The sequence below is a fragment of the Heloderma suspectum genome, chromosome 3, assembly GCF_057233095.1.
Source record: "Heloderma suspectum isolate Gila_16-S chromosome 3, 16-S_ref, whole genome shotgun sequence".
In the NCBI taxonomy this organism is placed as follows: domain Eukaryota; kingdom Metazoa; phylum Chordata; class Lepidosauria; order Squamata; family Helodermatidae; genus Heloderma; species Heloderma suspectum.
In genome coordinates, this window is record NC_139460.1 from 137,061,539 (window position 1) to 137,082,396 (window position 20,858).

Here is a 20,858-nt window from a genome sequence, read left to right on the forward strand (position 1 = left end):
GAGAAGAAACAAGACGTTTACTCTGAAGCTGTTATCCCAGGAGAACATTATATCCGAGATGAAATTTCATTGTAACAGATGTAACTGCTGCTGAGTTTCTGGAGTCAAGCTGTCTGTCCAAGAATGCACCTTTGTTTAGCTGAATCACAATCAAATCGCTTTCCATGATAATATTTATAAACACACTTGTACAAAAGAGATAGACAATATGTAAATTAACAGAGCTTTCAGCTCAAGTAGAATTGGGGTGTTTTGCATTTTCTTATGTTGGCTTGAAAATAAGCATGCTAAAGACTGCAGACTAAAGAGAGGAAGATTATGAAAGTGGTAAAGGGAGCAAAGTTTTACAGACATCCTTACATACCTGGTGAGGATAGGCATCCCCCGACCCCATCTGTTTTTTATTCTGATCAAAGATAATCCACAACTGGCTGTCAAATTCTGATTCATACAGGAGTTCACAGAGCAAGGGACAACTTGGAGTTACTTCACCACTCTTAGGCTGAAGAAAAGTCAGATTGCATTAAGAATATTCAATAATAAAAACATATTTTTATACAGACAGTTTAGGATTAAGTCTATATTTTGACACACAGTGACACTTTTTAATTCTAAGTACTATTTCCCTATCAATGGATTAAATTCAGATTTTTTATTGGTGTTTGCTGATAAATGTTAACTACCAGCCATACCTAGGTATGAGAACATTATGGGACATTCTTTCTTTGGGAACTTCAGTTTAACAATTCAAACTTACTTGATGAAAGTTGTATGTCAAAATCATCTCATATAACTGTCGATTATTTGGCAAAACATCTCGGGATCCTAATGGCTTTATTTTAGCACTGAGCGGTCTGTAATTCAGTAATACAATGGTAGCATTAGGAGATAATTCAGGTTGCAATTTTAACATAAAATTCCAAAAATATTACTTTTCTGGAAAATAAAATCATACAAAGTGGTGACCAGAAATAATGTAACACACAGTTATGTTACAGTTCAATGATCTAAAGATACAGTCAGATAGCAAAACAAAAAATTTATATAATTTCAAAGCAGCAGGATATAAAACCTTAAAAATAGCGGTGTTAAATTCACATTCAAAGCCTGTTGAAAACTGAAAAGTCTTTAAAGAATGCCTAGAAATGAACAACAAGGGAGCCTGGCAGACCTCCAAAGGGAAGGAGTTATACTACAGAAAGGCACCATCTCTATACTTGCCTATCTAACTTCACATATTGACAGGACAATGAGCAAGGTCTCTGAACTTGATCTTTAATTGTCAGATATAACCTGCTCCCAGAACGTAAGGTTTCAAAGACTAACAGCAGAAGTTTAAATTGAGGCCGGAAACAAATAGGAAGCCAGTGAAGATGGGAATAAGACTGGATAAATATAATCTGATTTTTGGGCACCAGTCTGCCAACCACATTTTGGGCCAACTGCAGTTTTCAAACAGTTTTTAAAGGCAGCCACATGTAGAAATATAATAAGTAGTGTGTCATAATTATTGTTGTTCAGTCGTGTCCGACTCTTCGTGACCCCATGGACCATAGCACGCCAGGCCTTCCTGTCCTGCGCACTCTCCCGGAGTGTGCTCAGGTTCATATTCATTGCATCGGTGATGCTATCTAGCCATCTCATCCTCTGCTGTCCCCTTCTCCTTTTGCCTTCAGTCTTTCCCAGCATCAGGGTCTTTTCCAGAGAGTTTTCTCTTCGCATTAGGTGGCCAAAATATTTGAGCTTCAGCTTCAGTATCTGTCCTTCCAATGAGCACTCAGGGTTGATTTCCTTAACTAGACAGTTGGCAATGTGGTTCTCAATGCCAAACAAGTTGCCAGCTTCTGCCTTAATGTAAAGCATGCTTGAGGGTGAACTTTTTAATCTAACCACTGTTGAATGTTCATAATGTATTTCTTCTAGCAAATGGTGGCATACAAAGTGCTCTTTGAATAAATACATACACACATACTGCAAGTGCCAGACATGTACTGCATGTGCTGACTGCAATATTTCTGCAGTATATAAAAGATACATTTTCTTACATAGCTACAAAAGAGAGAGGGAGGGAGGAGGTCATGGCAATATTAACAATCTCTGAGCAAAGCTAGAATTTATTTTTAGTCATAAAGCCTATACAGGCTAAGAAGTTGTGATCCTAGTTTTAGTTTAACTATACTATTTTAAGTACTATTTCTTAAGGCCACCATTTTAGCCTTATAGACTTCCAATTCAGCTTCCACTATCACTAGTTTAAGACAAACAAAACACATACAGGAATCAATACTACAATCATACATTTTCCTTTTAATATCCAGCCTGAGGGAGAATTGTGTAATGGGAACACTGGTTGATTCTAATAGAGATATTCGTTTCACTGATGCTGTGAGTAGACCAACACACCTGCCTGGTTTTTGATCTCAACTATCTACTGTACCTCAGTGTTTGAACCCAGCTTTTGAGATTTATGCAAGGAGAAATATCTTCATATCTCAGTGTTGACCGAACATCAAAGCGCACTATTCCTTCTGAAGCATGCTAAAAAGAAAAATGAGTGTTTGTTACAATTTATTTTCTGCTGGTTATTTATTATGAATTTTAGGCGATGCATGGGCAAACATGTACATGAAAACACATTTTAGATCAACATTTGACAAATGAATACATTTCATTAGGTATCAACTACTTAGTAAGCTTGAGAAAGTCTAAAAGTTTTTAAATTGCATATGCCTGCTTCTTTATATTTCAAGTAGCTTGCGTAAGCAAACACCCAATCTGTATACAATGCATTGGACATTTATAAATACTACATTTATTCTGAAGTCACAAAGTGTCGACTTCATGTAGAGGTTTTATCGACAAAATAGAAAAGGGGTAGGAGTATGATGCAAGGAAGAGAAAAGCCATGTTTCTTCCCTTATGAATAAAAGCTGATAGTGCTGGCCATGTTTAGCCTAGAGAAAAAATTAAAAGTGAGCACTATCACAAGTCTACACATTTAATCCATATCAGCCAGAAGGAAAACATATGTTGTCTCAAGGACAAGGTACAAAGAAAATCATTAGCGAAAAGTACCTAATTGCCAGTTTAGTATGGCAATGGAACAAGCTTCCTAACTGAAGGTATGGAACCTCCTCTTTTGCAGGTCTTCAAGTCCAAGTTAGATAAGCCATCTGGCTAAGCTGCTTAATGCAACAGGTACACTGCACCAAACAAGAAGGGTGGACTTAATAGCACCATAGGGTTCTCTCAATGGTCCAGATTCTATAGAATGTCTATATCAACTACAGAACTGCATACTAGAAAGCCAAAGGTCTCACAGTTCTTTCTCTTATCCTTTTAATGAACCACATTTACCAAAACAAAATAAAAGACAACACTGAATGATACTCACAATATTTAACTGAGATGCACTGCAAACTATGCCATGGAATGAGATGGCGTAGTCAATGCTGACATCACTGAGGCTTGCCCACCAACGGGCAATGCAGAATTCAATTGTTCTTCCACCCTTTGTGTGCAGAAGAAAGGGAGTTAGATATATACACTGGCTCTCACTCTCCACCAAGCCCCCCAAAAGTAAAGGAATTCAGCCAATTTATTAAAATGGCAATCACTGACAGTATTGCGTAATATTCTTGAACTATTAACTTCGGTCTGTGTGTTTTATAAAGCACGTGTGCTGCCTTTCTGATTAAGAATGGGAATACTAAAAAAGGTGTTATGTAAAATACTAGCAAGGCAAACACGTAAGTTGTATATAATGGGGATTGATGGGATAACAGTATATTGAAACAAGGGGTCTCCTAAATTTTCATTCAAGTAGTTACAAAGGTAATTATCATGTTGAACCATTACACAGACTAAAATGATCTCAAAAAAAGATACCTTGCACTAAACCAACTGTTTGGACAAGACAGGCTTTCAAGTTACACAAGACTGAAGAGGTGTTACATGAAGCTCAATAGCTTTTTAGCTTATTGTGCCAGGGTTGATACAGAAGGCCTCAGCTGAACATTCTGGGTCACAGCAGAGTTCAAAGGAGGCTTTAATATGTCTAAATATCTCATACTTGAAGGTTTCATTAGTTTCAATGAAGCTATTAATTACATTAAGCATAGAAGCAATCCATATACTCCCTACCCCCTCAACTCCTCACTGTATAGATGCAACACTGCAGAGAAAAAGAAAAATATCCCTGATCCCACAATCTGCACGATCAATCCCCACCAAATCTAGTTTCAATCCTGGGATACACTGCAGGTTCATGGAAAGCCAATGTTTAAATAAATCTGATGTAATAAATACGCAATATTCTAAAAACCTGCAAGAGTATTATTTTATGTTTTAACACTTAAACAACAATTTTATGTATTTCAAAGTCTGAGGTCTCTGCATTAGTAAAATAGATCACATTTTCAAAAAGAGCTGATACTGCCTTATATAGACTTTATTTTGTTGGGCCTTCACAATCAACCTGTGTCACAGGCTATCTTTATTATTCACATTATTCACAGGTAAGGTAAGGTAAAAGGAAAAATGAGCCCATAGCTGAGTAGAGATATGAAAACAGATGCTCCACGCCCAAGACCAGCAAAATATTCTGGAAACCATACTTGCTTTCACCAGTGTCTCACTGTTACAGCACTGCATATGGCAGCTGTTTTGATGATGGACTTACTAAGACGGGAAATGCTTCAGTAACCGATCCTTTTTCTGGTATCGAAGAGAATTTGTAGAATTCATGACTTCGGTATGCTTTTTGCTTTACTAGTTGAACCGCATGGAGAACAAACTTGGCAGTTACATCAGATGATGATGAACATACAGTTACTTCTAGGTAAGAGAAAGAGGCAGCACTTTAGCATTAGTATTACGAAGGCCTTTGGCTCACTTCTCTGAAGCCAGCATGCATCAGAAGAATTGAAAATACTGGCAAGTCTACTTTAGCAAGTAATGCATGCTTATCCCCTTGATAATGGGTATCCTTAGAAATCATCCTCAAAAAGTAAAATGCAAGTATCAGACACTGAATTAATGAACACCACCTTTAATCTCGATGCTCAAAGTGACACGTAAATATCAAAAACACCACACAGAGATCTTAAAATGCACAAGACCTGTTCACCAGTAAATATTAGCTTCTCTAGTAAAGTTCCCACAGAGTCCAATGGTCAATTCGCTACATTATTTGACTTACCAGCCCATGTTGCTCCAGAAGGAACTTCAATGAAATGTCTTTGGACTTGACCAGGTTTAAAGTGAACATCAGTAAATTTGAAGTCATAGTGTGACGCTTCATCAGTTCTGTGAACAGAAACATAGTGACCCTGTTCAGATGCACATTGGGGCAGGGCGGTTAGGCTAACCATGCTGCAAGGTGGTTAGCGCTAACCGCTGCGAAAGCCCCTGCCACACGTGCAGCTCACCATGGCCACAGCGAGGTTAGCCTATCCATTCTCCACCCAGCCTCCCTCCTGTAGTCCTCCAACCGCTCCGTCATGCATCCCAGCAGCCTCAGCAGCTCACACAGCCATTACAGGAACAGTGCTGCTGATGGCTGTTGGCAGCCATTTTCTTCTTTCTTTCCGATTCCATTACAGAAATAAGCAAAAAATAAATAAAAACGGTGGAATAATGTGCAAATATCGCCATATCGCTAAAACACACATTATCCCTGTACATCACTAAACGGTGCATTTGCGGAAAATCACTATATCAATACAGCATTTTTGTGCACATTCACATATACGAAAATACACATTTTAGCGATATACGGGCATAATACATGTTTCAGCAATATGGCAATTTTGCGCAAATGCATATTTTAGCAAGATGGCGATTTTTGCACAATTTCCCACTATTTTTATTTATTTTTTGATTGTTTCTGTAAGGGAAGCAGAAAAAAGGAAGAAAATGGCCGCCAATGGCCATCAGCAGCCCCACTCCTGTAATGGCTGCTTTTGGCTGTTCTTGCTGCAGAGCTCTATGGAAACACTCCATTAACCATGCAGCCTATTCAGACATCATACTAAGCTATGGTTAGCGTCACTAACCATCTTGCAAGAGCTGATTAGTGAGCATGGTTTGTGCGTGGTTAATAAACCACCATAGCTAGGTCTGACCCCCATTCAGACATCATGCTAAGTCACCATGGTTAGCTCAAAACTCCTAACCATCATGGCTTAGTGTGACATCCGAACAGGCTTAATGTTTTAGAAGGTGCAGAATACCAACTTATGGAAATACATGGACTTTAAAAACAACAATAACACCCTGCTTATAGGCTGGAATGTGCATGTTATTTTAAAGATGTCCCAAACCAGCAATTAATGTAATTAATGTAATTCACAACTGAATTGGGAGGCGGGAGCAGAGAGCTTCTTTCAAAAATGGGGCTCAAATTATGACTACATCAACTGGTTGAAGGCATCTATTAATGCTTACAGATACATCCTTGCCTAAGAATCATGATGAACATTAATAGGACTGTCAATAACATTAGCTTATGCTGCCTTTCTAAAGAAACAAGATGCAATACTCCTTTCTTGAAACCCTGGCCTCCATAGAATAAATATGTCCATAGTATTAGATGAGCATAACTCGAAGAGCTTTCCCTACTACTACTGAATATCAGATGCTGGAGACATATAACGGAGACTCTCAAGCTCTATGAGGTTCCCTGGAATGTCTGGTTGTTCACTGTTGGAAACAAGACACTGGACTAGACTGATCTTTGGTCTGATCTAGCTAAAGACTCCACAATTTCGATGGAATTTTCTTACTGTGAGGTGAGTTACACCCATGTTATAGATGTAAAAATGAGGCAGAATTTTAGCACTCTCATCTCTCAGTGTACATCAGAGCCTAGAACCCAGTTCTCTCATATCCAAGACCAGCTCTCTAGCCTGTGGACCACACTGGTTCTCACACTTGTAGTGCAGTTGTTGTGATATATAAAATGGTAAGAGGGTTTGGATTCTGCCTACTGTTAGTGCTGGGGCTTTACACAGATAAGTAGAGATAAAAACCAGACCTCCCCAAGACGATTGCTTAGAAAAACTTCACAAAGCATTGTAAGCAGTAAAAACGTATTTACCTTGCTGGTATAACAACAGTTACTGGAACTCTAAACAAAGGACCTGCATTAGGCATTGATATTTCATAACCACACACCTAAAAAGTTGAATGCAATAAAATTAGCCACTTTGTTTAAAAATAAGTTCCAGCATTTTACAGATACAGAGAAGATGTCACATATTCATTAGTTATACTACTAAGCCTAGCACATTAAATATAGCACTCAAAATGTAAAAATATTGGAAAATACAGCTGCAATCCATGTTCACCTTTAATTTTTGAGCAAATACATATGATATTTGACAGACAACCAGAGGCTTGTTACTTAAAACTTGTTCAGAACGACCCGGTTCACACATCATGCTAACCCATCCTTTGTTCCCCTACTCAGGGTTTGACTAAGACCATGGTTTGTCTTCTCAATCCCTGGATTTTTTGTTTCCCTTCTCCTTTGCCCTGCATACCAAATGCCTTTGCAGCACTGTGGTATTATTTTATTTATTTGTGGCATTTATATATCGCTGAATATAATAACATTCTCAGCGGTTCACAGTATTAAAATACCATATTAAAAACACAACAGCATTAAAACACAACATTATAAACACTTCCAATTACAATAAAAATCAAGGAGCAGTAAAATGGAGCAGCGAAACTAATTTACTTACAACCCAGAGAAAGCCTGGGTGAACTAGCACATTTTTAGCAGGCGTTTGAAAGATGTCACATTTTCTGCCTCCTGAACTATACAAGGAAGGGTTTTCCAATCAGTGGGTACCACTACAGAGAAGGCCCATCATTTGGGTATTTCATGACAACATTCCGTTCGTTTTGGAATGACCAGCAAGGCATCCTCTGCGGATCTTAAAGGTCGCCTTGGTATGTACAAGGGAAGGCAGTCTGCTAGGTATCCTGGTCCCACGTTGTTTACAGCTTTGTATGACTGGTATGTAATTCTGGTATGTAGAATAGCTGGGAGGTGTTTTTTTTTTTTTTTACCACTCTTGCCCACCACCTTTGTAGCCTGGGAAAACAACCCATGTACAACCAACCTGGGTTCACATGTAACAACTGACCATGGTTGAAACAACCCAGAATTCACAGCCCAACAAACCACGGGTTCTCTTTTTGGGTTGTTCATGGTTAACAAACCATGATTTGTTAACACAACTGGGTTCACACAACACAACAAACCAGAATTCAACAACCCATACCATGGGTTAGCATTATGTGCAAGCCCAGCCAATGCTTTCTTAATGCTTCTTCTCAAATCTTTCCCCTCAATCTCGTTTGTGGAAAGCTCAAGGAATCAGCTCTTCCCACCCGTACCTCTACAACCTTTCAAAGCAGTTGAAGTTATAGACAGATAGCAGGCACCACTGTGTTGTTGTTGTTGTTCAGTCGTTCAGTCGTGTCCGACTCTTCGTGACCCCATGGACCATAGCACGCCAGGCCTTCCTGTCCTGCGCTCTCTCCCGGAGCATGCTCAAGTTCATATTCATTGCATCAGTGATGCTATCTAGCCATCTCATCCTCTGCCGTCCCCTTCTCCTTTTGCCTTCAGTCTTTCCCAGCATCAGGGTCTTTTCCAGGGAGTTTTCTCTTCACATTAGGTGGCCAAAATACTGGAGCTTCAGCTTCAGTATCTGTCCTTCCAATGAGCACTCAGGGTTGATTTCCTTTAGGATGGACTGATTTGACCTCCTTGCAGTCCAGGGGACTTGTAAGAGTCTTCTCCAGCACCACAGTTCGAAAGCATCAATTCTTCGGCGCTCAGCCTTCCTTATAGTCCAGCTCTCACAGCCATACATTACTACTGGGAAAACCATAGCTTTGATTAGATGGACCTTTGTCGGCAAGGTGATGTCTCTGCTTCTTACTATGCTGTCTAGGTTGGCCATAGCTTTCCCCCCAAGGAGCAAGCGTCTTTTAATTTCATGGCTACAGTCACCGTCTGCGGTGATCTTGGAGCCCAAGAAAATAAAATCTGTCACTGCTTCCATTTCTTCCCCTTCTATATGCCAGGAAGTGATGGGGCCAGATGCCATGATCTTAGTTTTTTTAATGTTGAGTTTCAAACCAGCTTTTGCACTCTCCTCTTTCACCCTCAACAAGAGGCTCTTGAGATCCTCTTCGCTTTCTGCCATTAGGCTGGTATCGTCTGCATATCGGAGGTTGTTGATAATTCTCCCAGCAATCTTAATTCCGACCTCTGATTCATCCAACCCGGCATTTCTCATGATGTACTCTGCATATAAGTTAAATAAGCAGGGTGACAATATGCAGCCTTGTCGTATTCCTTTCCCAATTTTGAACGAATCGGTTGTTCCATCTCTGGTTCTTACTGTTGCTTCTTGACCCTCGTACAGGTTTCTCAGGAGACAGGTAAGGTGGTCTGGTACTCCCATCACTTTAAGAATTTGCCACAGTTTGTTGTGATCCACACAATCAAAGGCTTTAGCGTAGTCAATGAAGCAGAAATAGACGTTTTTCTGGAATTCTCTTGCTTTCTCCATGATGCAGCGAATGTTGGCGATTTGATCTCTAGTTCCTCTGCCTCTTCGAAACCCAGCTTGTACTTCCGGTAGTTCTCGGTTCGCATACTGCTGAAGCCTAGCTTGTAGGATTTTGAGCATCACCTTGCTGGCATGTGAAATGGGCGCAATTGTGCGGTAGTTTGAACACTCTTTGGCGTTGCCCTTCTTTGGAATTGGAATGTAAACTGACCTTTTCCAGTCTTGTGGCCACTGTTGAGTGTTCCAGATTTGTTGGCATATTGAATGCAGCACTTTAACAGCATCATCTTTTAGGATTTTAAATAGCTCGGCTGGAATACTGTCATCGCCGCTAGCTTTGTTGTTACTAATGCTTCCTAAGGCCCACTTGACTTCACTCTCGAGGATGTCCGGCTCAAGTTCAGTGACCGCACTATCATGGCTATCAGGGACATTAAGATCTTTCCTGTATAGTTCTTCTGTGTATTCTTTCCACCTCTTCTTAATCTCATCTGCTTCTGTTAGGTCCCTGCCTTCTTTGTCCTTTATCATGCCCGTCTTTGCACAAAACGTTCCCTTGAGATCTCCGATTTTCTTGAAGAGATCTCTAGTCTTTCCCATTCTGTTGTTTTCCTCGATTTCTTTGCATTGTTCATTTAAGAAGGCCTTCTTGTCTCTCCTTGCTATTCTCTGGAACTCTGCATTCAGTTGGGTATATCTTCCCCTTTCTCCCTTGCTTTTCGCTTCCCTTCTTTCGTGAGCTACTTGTAAAGCCTCATCAGACAGCCACTTTGCTTTCTTGCATTTCTTTTTCTTTGGGATGGATTTCGTTGCTGCCTCCTGAACAATGTTACGGACCTCCGTCCATAGTTCCTCAGGCACTCTGTCTATCAGGTCTAATCCCTGAAATCTATTCCTCACCTCCAGTGTATATTCATCAGGGATATGATTTAGGTCATACCTGAACTGTTTAGTGGTTTTCCCGACGTTCTTCAATTTAAGCCGAAATTTTGCAAGAAGCAGCTCATGATCTGAGCCACAGTCAGCTCCAGGTCTTGTTTTTACTGACTGTATGGAGCTTCTCCATCTTTGGCTGCAAAGGACATAATCAATCTGATTTCGATATTGACCATCTGGTGACGTCCATGTTTAGAGTCGCCTCTTGTGCTGTTGGAAAAGACTGTATTGTGCCTCTCTCCAAATCTAAGTGGCAGTAGCGTGGGGAGGACACTGCTCCATCAATGATCATAGGGGCTGACAGTCCTGTCTATAATGCCTGGATAACTTTAAGGATGATGGGGATGAAGCCCACATTGGTGAAAGTTTTACTTCACAAGACTAAAGAGGCCAGAAGACCATACCTCTGTATAGTGAACTCCTTCCCGTAGGCCGCGTGGGTCCACACGAATGTTTATATGTCTACATTGATTCATGAGCTCCAGATGAGTAGGGCACTGAACCCAGGATGCACTTGAAGTTAGAGCTAAATGAAGCTGGAGGGATATCCTGTCATTGTTTTCTGAAATGAGAATGTGCAGATTTAGAACTTTACTCCATCAGTCCAAACTGTTATAACTGTTTTAAATGGACCTGGGGGGAATTAAATATTTCTTTAAATTCCGTATTACAGTTTTCTTGTGTTTTATGGCCCATACCTTCCCATTATACACCCCTGAAGATACTTAATACAAGCAGCTCCTTTCGTACCTGTATTTTCAGGAAAGAATGGTTCTATGCCAACACCATGGTCAGAAGGTGCCGCTACCTGGACAGGATCCCTGAGGTAGATTCCACGGTTATTGCCAACAGTAACAGTGAAACCTATGTTGTTAGCAACAGATGAATTCTGAACGAGGTAGTCATAGGCTTTATCAACCTATTAAGGGAAAAGAAATTTAAAGAAATTAACTCTAAACATGGAAGTATAAGTCCATCAAGAAGATTCCCATCATTATAACATTTATGTCTATGCCTGAATAGAAGTGGTTCCTTTTGGCAGTAGTTCCATAGGGCACGACCTCTTCCAACTTGGCAGGAAAGCATGAAATGTTTGGAAATATTGCAAAACTCCTCTACTTGAACTGATGGTACCAGGAAAAGAGTATTAAATGTGGATATTCTCTAGTTTTTCATCCCAGTCCTTCATATGCTATTTTTAGTGGTGGTTTAAAGCTTTGTTGTTGTTTAGTCGTGTCTGACTCTTCGTGACCCCATGGACCATAGCACGCCAGGCCTTCCTGTCCTGTGCTCTCTCCCGGAGCGTGCTCAAGTCCATATTCACTGCATCAGTGATGCTATCTAGCCATCTCATCCTCTGCCGTCCCCTTCTCCTTTTGCCTTCAGTCTTTCCCAGCATCAATTATATACCATAACCTACTGCAAGCAAGGAAAAACAGCCAAGTTCAACTACAAGGTAAACAAGGAAAACTACAAGGTTCTCTGCAAACTCAGATTCACTGGGACCAGCCCAGTGGCCACCAGGTGAATTCCAGGGCCAAGCCATTCCTCACTGTTGCAACTCTGATGAACTCCCCCCTCCGTCCGAAGGAAGACCATCTGGCAGCACACTGTAACATTTTAGAAGGGGGTGCAGACATTGCCTTGCAGAAAGGCTTTGATTAGACTGGTACTACAGAGGATGTTTTAATGGGACTGATTTTATGTTTGATCCCTTTTGGCTGTTTCTTTCAGATCCAGCTAAAAGTGGAAATTGTTTTAATTAGCATTTTTGTTTTTAATACACTGCATTCTGCTTTAAAAGCAGGGTATAAATATAAAAACAATAAAACCACATGGTGACAGAAAGAACTCCAGGGTTCTGTGCTATCTATGCTGAGTAGTGTAAGAAATATAGTAAAACCACAAAGTTCCACAACCAGTGTCCTTTAATAAGCTTGACAAATAGTGGAGTCCTATGCACACACAGCTCTATCTCCCTGTAACATCTGAATCAGTAGAGGCTGTGCAAGTACTGGACCAGTGCCCAAACTCAGTAATGGGCTGGATGAGGGCCAATAAACTGAAACTGAATCCTGGCAAGACAGAAGCTCTGTGGGTGAGTGGTTCCCGAGTGTGGGAGATAGGCTCACTACCTGTTCTGGATGGGGTTGCTCTCCCTCTGAAATATGAGGCCCATAGTCTGGGGGTACTCCTAGATCCATCACTGTCGCTGGAGGCCCAAGTGGCTGTGGCAGCTCGTAGTGCCTTTTGCCAGCTTGGGCTGGTTCACCAACTACGGCCTCTCCTGGACAGGGATAGTTTGGCCACAATGGTACAGGTGCTAGTAACTTCAAGACTGGATTACTGCAATGCGCTCTATGTGGGGCTGCCCTTAAGGCTGGTGTGGAAGATGGAGCTAGTGCAGAACGCAAGCAGCTTGGTTGTCGGGAGCTGCTACTTTCCAGCATGTAACTCCTTTGCTAAGGGAACTGCACTGGCTGCCTATTTGCTACCAGGCCAGTTTTAAGGTTTTAGTACTTGGGTACAAAGTCCTAAACAACTCGGGACCAGGATACCCGAGACAGCACCTTCTCCCTTAACAATCTGCCTGGTCACTGAGGTCATCGGAGGGCTTGCTGCTGGTGGTTCCACATGGACTTATGGCCCGACTGGAGTCCACCAGGAGTAGAGCCATCAGTGTGGTGGCCTCCTTCCTTTGGAATTCCCTGCCCCTAGAGGTCAGGCAGGTACCAACACTGCATTGTTTCCGGTGCATCCTGAAAACAGCACTCTTCTAGGAAGCATTCCTTAATTGACCAGTTATGGTTTTTATTGGCATTGCGTTTTTAAACAAGTGTGATTTTAATGTGGTGTTTTAATCTTCTTATGCTCTTACAGTTTTATCTTTTGTGTTCACCGCTCTGAAATCCGTTCTAGATATGGAGAGGTATATAAATATTGTAAATAAATATTAAATAAATAATAAATACCACTCTGAAGTCCTACTGTGTTCCATCAGATTTATTCCCATTTAAGGATGCATAGGATTGCAGTTGAAATAAGTGTTGTGAACAGGATATCAGAAGAACATTAAAAATAGCAACAAAGAAACGTTGATTATGGGGAGCTGCCTACTCCCAATGACATAAAATAAACCATATAACAATCAAGCCAATACAGTATCAGGCACCTTTTCTGGCCTTGAGCACTAAGCAATATTTTTGACAATGGAATAGAAAACTTCAAATGCTGGAGAACATCAGATATATATTCATCAAGAACAAGCAGCTTTCCTTTTCAGCTGACCTAACAGACTGCTAACAATTCATTTCCTCAAGCATCAGCATGTAATTACCTGAATAACGCCATGTCCTTGGGCAAATACATGTATGTTTTCCACCTTCACTGCGGTATTTTCTAGGGCTCTCCTCACTGAGTGAACAGTGTAACGCACACCATTAGCCTTAAGTCCTGTAACAGAAAAAGAGTGGGGGAAACCATTGGTAGAGGTCAGAAAAACATTCCTCACTACTGAATCTGCATCACTGGCTTCATACATATTATGAGTGTTGACCCCAAACACAACTTGCTTTAAAGGAGGAGTGGTGTTCCACATTACCTGACAGTACTACAGCAATGCCACCACACGCGTTAGGTGAAGACATTGATGTGCCATTCATGAGCTGAGTCCCCCGTAAGGTCCAGTTTGGAACAGAGGCAATAGCACCTCCGGGTGCACTGATACTCACTCCCAGAGCTCCATCAGTACTGAAATTAATACAGAAATACGATAATGGTAACAATTCACCTCTCACCTCCTAAGCTATTCAATTATTCTTTTTCTAGAGTCATGCAGAAAAGGCATCGTACAAGATGCCCTTCTAAGTAACTGTCATAAGGGGTTTGTTGACTGGTGGTTCCTAAAATACAGGAAACCTAATCTGTCTCTGAAGGTTAGCATATCGCATCAATTCATGCAGATCACCACATACCACATGGTAACTTACTACAGTGTGCACATAACCACGTGATAAGCCAGTCATTTATATTGCCCTGCCAAGAATAGGGAAAAATATTACTTGCTCCCTCTCTCAGATTTTTGATCAGGTGCACAAGTGTAGTAAAAAGTACTGCTCACCGCTCAAAGGATGTTTCACACAACTGTCTTATCAAGTAGCTACATTCACAGAGGCACATATGGAGCTACCACTCAAGCCCAGCATCATCTACTCTGACTGGCAAAGGTCTTCCTTAGCTCTTGTTTAATAAGATCCTTTAACTGGCAGTCCTGAATCCAGGACATTATGCACTTGCTGTACCATTGAGCTTTGGACCCTACAACTTGGCAGGAGGAAATGACCTACCAAGTCGTTGCTTACTACAGCAAGTTACCATTTGGTAAATGGCTGCCTGTATTCACCCACTGTCTCAAGTGTTTTTAATTTTCTCTCATCCCACTGTTCTCTCCCCTGAAGTACTTCCTTTTCTCAAGCACTTCCCTGTAAAACCAACCAACATCTATTCTTTTTGCTTACTAGTCCTTCAACAAAATACCTGAAATTTGGGGGGGGGGGGAGCCCAATCTTGCCAGGTAAATTACATGGTTTACTGGGCCCTGTTATTTATTCTGCTCATGATTAGGGATGGATGAATCTGTCCATTTCAGGTTCTCATTTTTCTTATCTTAAATACACTCCGTCCCATTTCCACATCTGTCTGTGCTTCAAAAAAATAAAAGTCCATATGAAAATGTGTATGCATTTTTGTGGGCCTCTCTTCTAATATATGCATTTTAGTATGCACTTCTGCCTAATATATGCATTTTTTGCAAACCATTTCCCCATATAATACATTTGTTATGCTTTCACTAATATTAACATTTTGTACACACTCTCCTAATGTATGCATTTTTTAATTAGAGAACTGCATTACAAAATTCAGAGAAGTACTGAAGGATAACTGCATTTTAGTTCACATACTCACTGGTTCACAGAATGTGAATTAGATAGTTTAACATTAAAATGCAAACCAAATGATTTTCTCCCTCTTCCCTACTCATGATCACCTTGCAGCATTTGAGTTTCCAAAGTGTAGCATTTACTTTTTATTAGGGTAAACATGAAGCTGCAGGACTGTCACAGGAATCAATTTGTTATCAAGAATTACGTTCCCGCAATCAGAAAAGTTTTTCTAAGCTGCATTTCCCCTTTATTTTCTGAAAGGTTAAACGGATAATACAAACATAATACACAAGCTCATGAATCAACTCATCACCTACCTGGGCCCTCGAGATGACCAAGTGTATTGATTTGCAGGTAGTTTCTCTCGCAATGAGTACTCAGCAACCATCATATCAGGCGATACATAAGCACCAACACCTGCAAAATTTGGCATAAGTTTGAGCTATCATCTGCTGTAGGTGGTTCTCAAAGCGCTATTTAACAATTTATGTCAGTTATGGTTATGATAGAGATATTCAATACTTCTGATCACAGGAGTAGGCAATCCAGTGCCCTCTAGATATTTTAGACTACAGCTCCCATCAGCCCCTGCCAGCAGAGCCAATGATCAAGAATTAGGGGAGTTTTAGTCTAAAACATCCAAATGGCACCAGACTGCCTACCCCCTAATTTTAAATGCAAGGCATCACATATAAAGTGTTTTATTTTCTTATGTCTGAATATTAGAATCTTGAGAAAGTAAAGCAAACGCATGCAGCAGCAATGCTACACTAAGAAGTACAGATCTGTTAATGCCTATCTGACATAGCCACTTCTCAGGTTTCTGTTCAATCTCATGTATCTCCACCAGACTGGAGATGCACGAGATTGGGAGATTCAGGACAGATAAAAGGAAGTACCTCTTCACACAGTGCATAGTTACCTCTGGATTTTGCAACCACAGGATGGAGTGATAGCTACCAACCTGAATAGCTTAAAAAGGAATTAGACAAATACATGGAGGATAAAGCTATGAATGGCTACTAGTCATGATGGCTGTATGTTATCTCCAGCACTTTTGTCTCTGTATATCAGTTGCTGCAGAACACAAGCAGCAAGATGCTATTGCACATATGCCCTGCTTGTGGGCTTCCAATAAGCATTTAGTTGGGCACAGTGTGAGCAGAATTCTGAACTAGATCAGTCTTTGGTCTGATTCATCAGGACTCTTCTTATATTGTTACGATGCATAATAGTCCTAATCTGGGAATGCCTTCTTCACCTATGAGCCTCCTCACTTATTCAGGTCAACATATCTGCTCCAATCTTACTTTCACAGGAGGCTGATGAGGGCAGGGCCTTTACTCTGGTGGTACCACAGTACAATTCACTCCCCACAGAGACCAGAAAAGCAGCCTCACTGTATAGTTGTAAATGCCAAGCTAAGATATTTTTCTCATGCCATACCTTTAGCTTTTCATATTAGAGAATTTTAACATTTTGCCTGATTTTACTGGTATATTAGAACTGCCTAATGAGACAATTTAGAATCATTACAATAAAAATAATCATGCCCTTAAGTTTTCTAGCCCCATTTGCATTCCTCAACAAAATACAGATTCTAGCTATAATCTATTATCCTGCTACTAACTACAGAGTAATCCTAGCTCCCTGGGATTGTCCCTCTACCTCCACTCCCCTACGAGGTTGTTGGAGTGTCTATGGCCTCGGGAAGGGGAATCCAAGATTGGATTGTTCCCCCCTCCCCCTTGCAGCTGCCGTAGAAAGCACTGTGGTGGCTGCTTTCTGATGTCACAACAGAGACCTTGCAGCGGCCACAAAGAGGAGTGGAGAGGCCAGGATCCAGAGGATCCTATAGTCTCTCCAGCGCCTGTCCCTGCCCATCATTGGTAAGTGAGCTACATGGGCTCAAAGGCTTGTCTAGCTGTTTATTTTGGGAAGGAATGAGAGGTAAAATTGCCTTCACCCTTTGCCCACTCTACCTGGCTCTTGACAGAAGGAAAATGGAGTGCTCTGATCTCAGAGCTCTCAGTCACTATCATAGGGTTGCACTCTTAATTATTCAGGGTAAATTAGACATTTGGCAGCAGACATCGGATACTCAATTCCATATTTATTCCTGATATGTAAGTTGTGCTTCTGAGATTGAGAAACCGAGGTGAGTGGGGGAAAAGTGGACATGGCAGAGCAGTTAAAGATGAAAGGTGGTGAGTAGAGGAAGGGTTGAATGACCCACCTTACTGGAGGCAAATATAGGTTTGGGAATACATGCTTATCACTGAAGTCTCTTTCCAGCCTCAGCACAAATATCTTTATACAATTCAAAATACTTGCCAATCACACTAGATGTTGTTCCACCTGGGCATCCAACAGTGGACAGACAAGGACCATTGTTCCCAGCACTTGAAACATAGATTACATTGTGTTTCCATACAGCTTCATTAATTACCTCACATATTCTCCTAGAATAGATGCAAGAAAGCATAAGCTGGTTCAGTCGTTCTTTCGAATTCCATTCCACCCCCACCTGTGAAAAATACTCCTAGGCGGAAGTAGACACCTTTAATTGCATCAATCTGCACATGCTGCAGCCTTCTTAAACTGCACAAGGCATTTGGCCAGTTTTGTTGTTTGCAACATACTGCCCACTTCTTACGTATTTATTTATTATATTTCTATATCACCCAACAGCTGAAGCTCTCTGAGGGTGCACAACAATTCTAGGGAATAAATGCAACTTACTCAGCACTGTGATATCACTGTATGAAGTAGAATGGGCAGGATTCCCCATGGAAAAGTGGGCAGAGTTTCATGAAAGTGATAGATGATGAGCAACCCAAGCTATTACTCTAGAACTATTAAGGAACATAGCCAAAAAAACCTGTTCAACAAGTTGTCCAGCTAACATAGGTGTTTCTCAAGCCAAAAGTCACGATTAGAGTGGGAGCTGATCCACCACAAAGACCATGAATCAGTTGACAAGAAAAGTTTCTACTGTCAAATAGCAAGCATAAATGAAATATTTATCGTGGGTGCCATTCCTCCTGAAAGCATTTCAAGTCACAGGACAACTGCGTCTTTCAATAGCCTTGTAGACCACAATCCTTCAAGGTATTCCATTACATGATCATAGGCCAACCCTCCTCCCAGGTATCTGACTGGCTGACTCACCTGACTGAGAAACCCAGTGCATTGTCACGACCTACCAATTTGCTGTAGTTCCTTCCTTAACTTGCTATCTCACAATTATCTTAGGTAGAGTGGCTCTCAACCTTGCATCCCCAGATGTTGTTTGACAGTAACTCCCATCAGCCCCAGCCAGCAAGGCCAATGGTCAGGGGTGATGGAAACTGTAGCGCAACAATACCTAGACTACAGTGATGACTGCCAACTTGAATGGCTTTAAAGGGAGAATAAGACAGATTCATGGAGGATAAGAATAAGGCTACCAATGGCTACTAGCCCAGATGACTATATATTACCTCCAGTATTGGAGGCAGATTTGATAGATCTTTGGTCTGATCAAGCAGGGCTTTTTATGTTCTCATTTTAATTACAATGACAAATGACTAACGGTTTATTTTCAGCTTTTTTTTCTTTTCTTTTTTTTTTTACTTGGGCAAGGCACCAGACAAGGTCATTCAACTTATGCTTGGAACCCCTGGCGTGTGCTATTAGACAAAATAGTAGTATTAATAGATTTGTCCATTTTGGTTTAGAATTTAAAACTAGCCTTTATGCTGATGATCTTTTGTTATTTATCTCGAGACTCCAGTCATTGGTTCCAGCTTTGATAAAACTGATTAATACCTTTGGTGAATTGTCCGGCTATTCGATTTATTGGTCAAAGTTGGAAATAATGCCAATTGGAGATAGGGTATATGCTAGTGTATTAGCCAATACTCTAGTGTATTAGCCAATTGGCAATTTCAATGGTGCCCAGAGTTTATTACTTATTTGGGAATAATTATCCCTAGAGATACATCTTAAATGTTTAGGTTAAATTTAAATAAGTTGATTGATGATACTTCACAAGCTATAGATAGATGGGCATCTTTAAAGTTATGTTTATGGGGTAAGGTGAATACACTTAAGATGAATACCATACCTCAAATTATTTATGTTATACATGGGATCCCTATACTTATACCCAGCAAATATTTCCAAAACTTAATGCTTTGTTTCGTAAATTGGGGGGGGGGGGGTGTCCTTTCCACCAATAATATCCTTGAAAAGGATGCAACTTCCAATTAACGAAGGTGGGTTTGGTTTCCAGATCTAGCTATGTACCATCAGGCTTATTTGCTGACTTGTACCAAAATTTGGTCTTTTCCACTCAGGTTTGATTTTCCACCTTGGTCAGTATTGGAATCTTCTTGTCTGGAGCCTCTCTTTAAATGGATGACATTAGGTTCTCAGCATATTAAGGCAGACGAGCTCCTTCCACAATTTTGGCAGTTAGAGAAGTGTGGCGTATAATGTCACGCCAGTTACAGTTTAACTCATTTTCCCATGCTAAATTGACTTCATGGGGAAATCCAGATTTAATAATTGGAAGGAAAATGTTTTTATGGTGGACCTGGACAGATAAAAGGATCTTCACCCTGGATCAATTAGTGGGAACTGATTATGAGTTCTTGTTATTTTCAACTTTGCAAGATCAATTTGATTTGCCTGCTACAGTGGAATGGCGATACTTGCACTTGAAACATTTGTTAGTATCTAGATTCAGTCCTGCTGCTTTTACTGCTTTGGAGTCTCCTTCGCTACTGGAAATACTCATTGAAGCTGATCAGATATATCGATCTACAATTCATGTTTATAAATATTTATTACCAATGAATAAATATGATACAAGTGGTTGACAGCAGGAATGGAACATATTGTGTTGAATTGGAATGTCCTATTTTGTTTAATCAATAGACTGCCGTTTTGGCATCTGTATCAGATAGCTCAACAGATCTTCGGTTATGCCTTATTCAGTAAAAAAAAAATTGTTTCGGGTCTATTATATGCCAAGACATCTATTTAATAAAGGTTTGTCAAATTCGGCTAATTGTTGGAGGTGTAATGCAGTCAACGCTTCTCTTATTCATATGTTTTAGAAATGCCCAATGGTTGCCTTATTTTGGGAGGAAGTTATTATACAAATAAATTTTGTATTGGAATGCTCTTTTATATTTACTGAGGTAAATGTTCTTTTAATTACTTACCTGCTTCTTGGAATGTAACACATGGTCAGCGTAAATGGATTTTTTGTGCCCTTTTGGTTGCTAAAAGACTGATACTATGATACTGCAAGGATAAAAGCTCACCACCCATATTGCAATGGACCGAAGACTTAACAACGCTAGCAACATTTGAAAGAGTGGTATATAGGCAT

At 40.5% G+C, this 20,858-nt stretch overlaps 1 protein-coding gene across 4 annotated transcripts in view; it reads right to left on the bottom strand.

The window, feature by feature from the left end:
- Positions 1 to 20,858, bottom strand: part of TPP2 (tripeptidyl peptidase 2) — a 55,896-nt gene that overhangs the window by 19,602 nt on the left and 15,436 nt on the right. For all 4 annotated transcript variants that reach the window (XR_014789245.1, XM_084844659.1, XM_084844658.1 and 1 more), the window contains exons 9-21: positions 17,810 to 17,937; positions 15,793 to 15,892; positions 14,134 to 14,282; positions 13,870 to 13,985; positions 11,283 to 11,451; positions 10,937 to 11,094; positions 7,100 to 7,176; positions 5,201 to 5,307; positions 4,682 to 4,836; positions 3,395 to 3,511; positions 2,438 to 2,538; positions 758 to 854; positions 365 to 502 (exon numbers count right to left, since the gene is read on the bottom strand). Coding sequence is in view for 3 of the 4 variants with exons in the window: in XM_084844659.1 (XP_084700785.1) it covers positions 365 to 502; positions 758 to 854; positions 2,438 to 2,538; positions 3,395 to 3,511; positions 4,682 to 4,836; positions 5,201 to 5,307; positions 7,100 to 7,176; positions 10,937 to 11,094; positions 11,283 to 11,451; positions 13,870 to 13,985; positions 14,134 to 14,282; positions 15,793 to 15,892; positions 17,810 to 17,937 (1,612 nt within the window). In the remaining variant the exon portion in view is untranslated. The remainder of the gene's footprint in view (positions 1 to 364; positions 503 to 757; positions 855 to 2,437; positions 2,539 to 3,394; positions 3,512 to 4,681; positions 4,837 to 5,200; positions 5,308 to 7,099; positions 7,177 to 10,936; positions 11,095 to 11,282; positions 11,452 to 13,869; positions 13,986 to 14,133; positions 14,283 to 15,792; positions 15,893 to 17,809; positions 17,938 to 20,858) is intronic.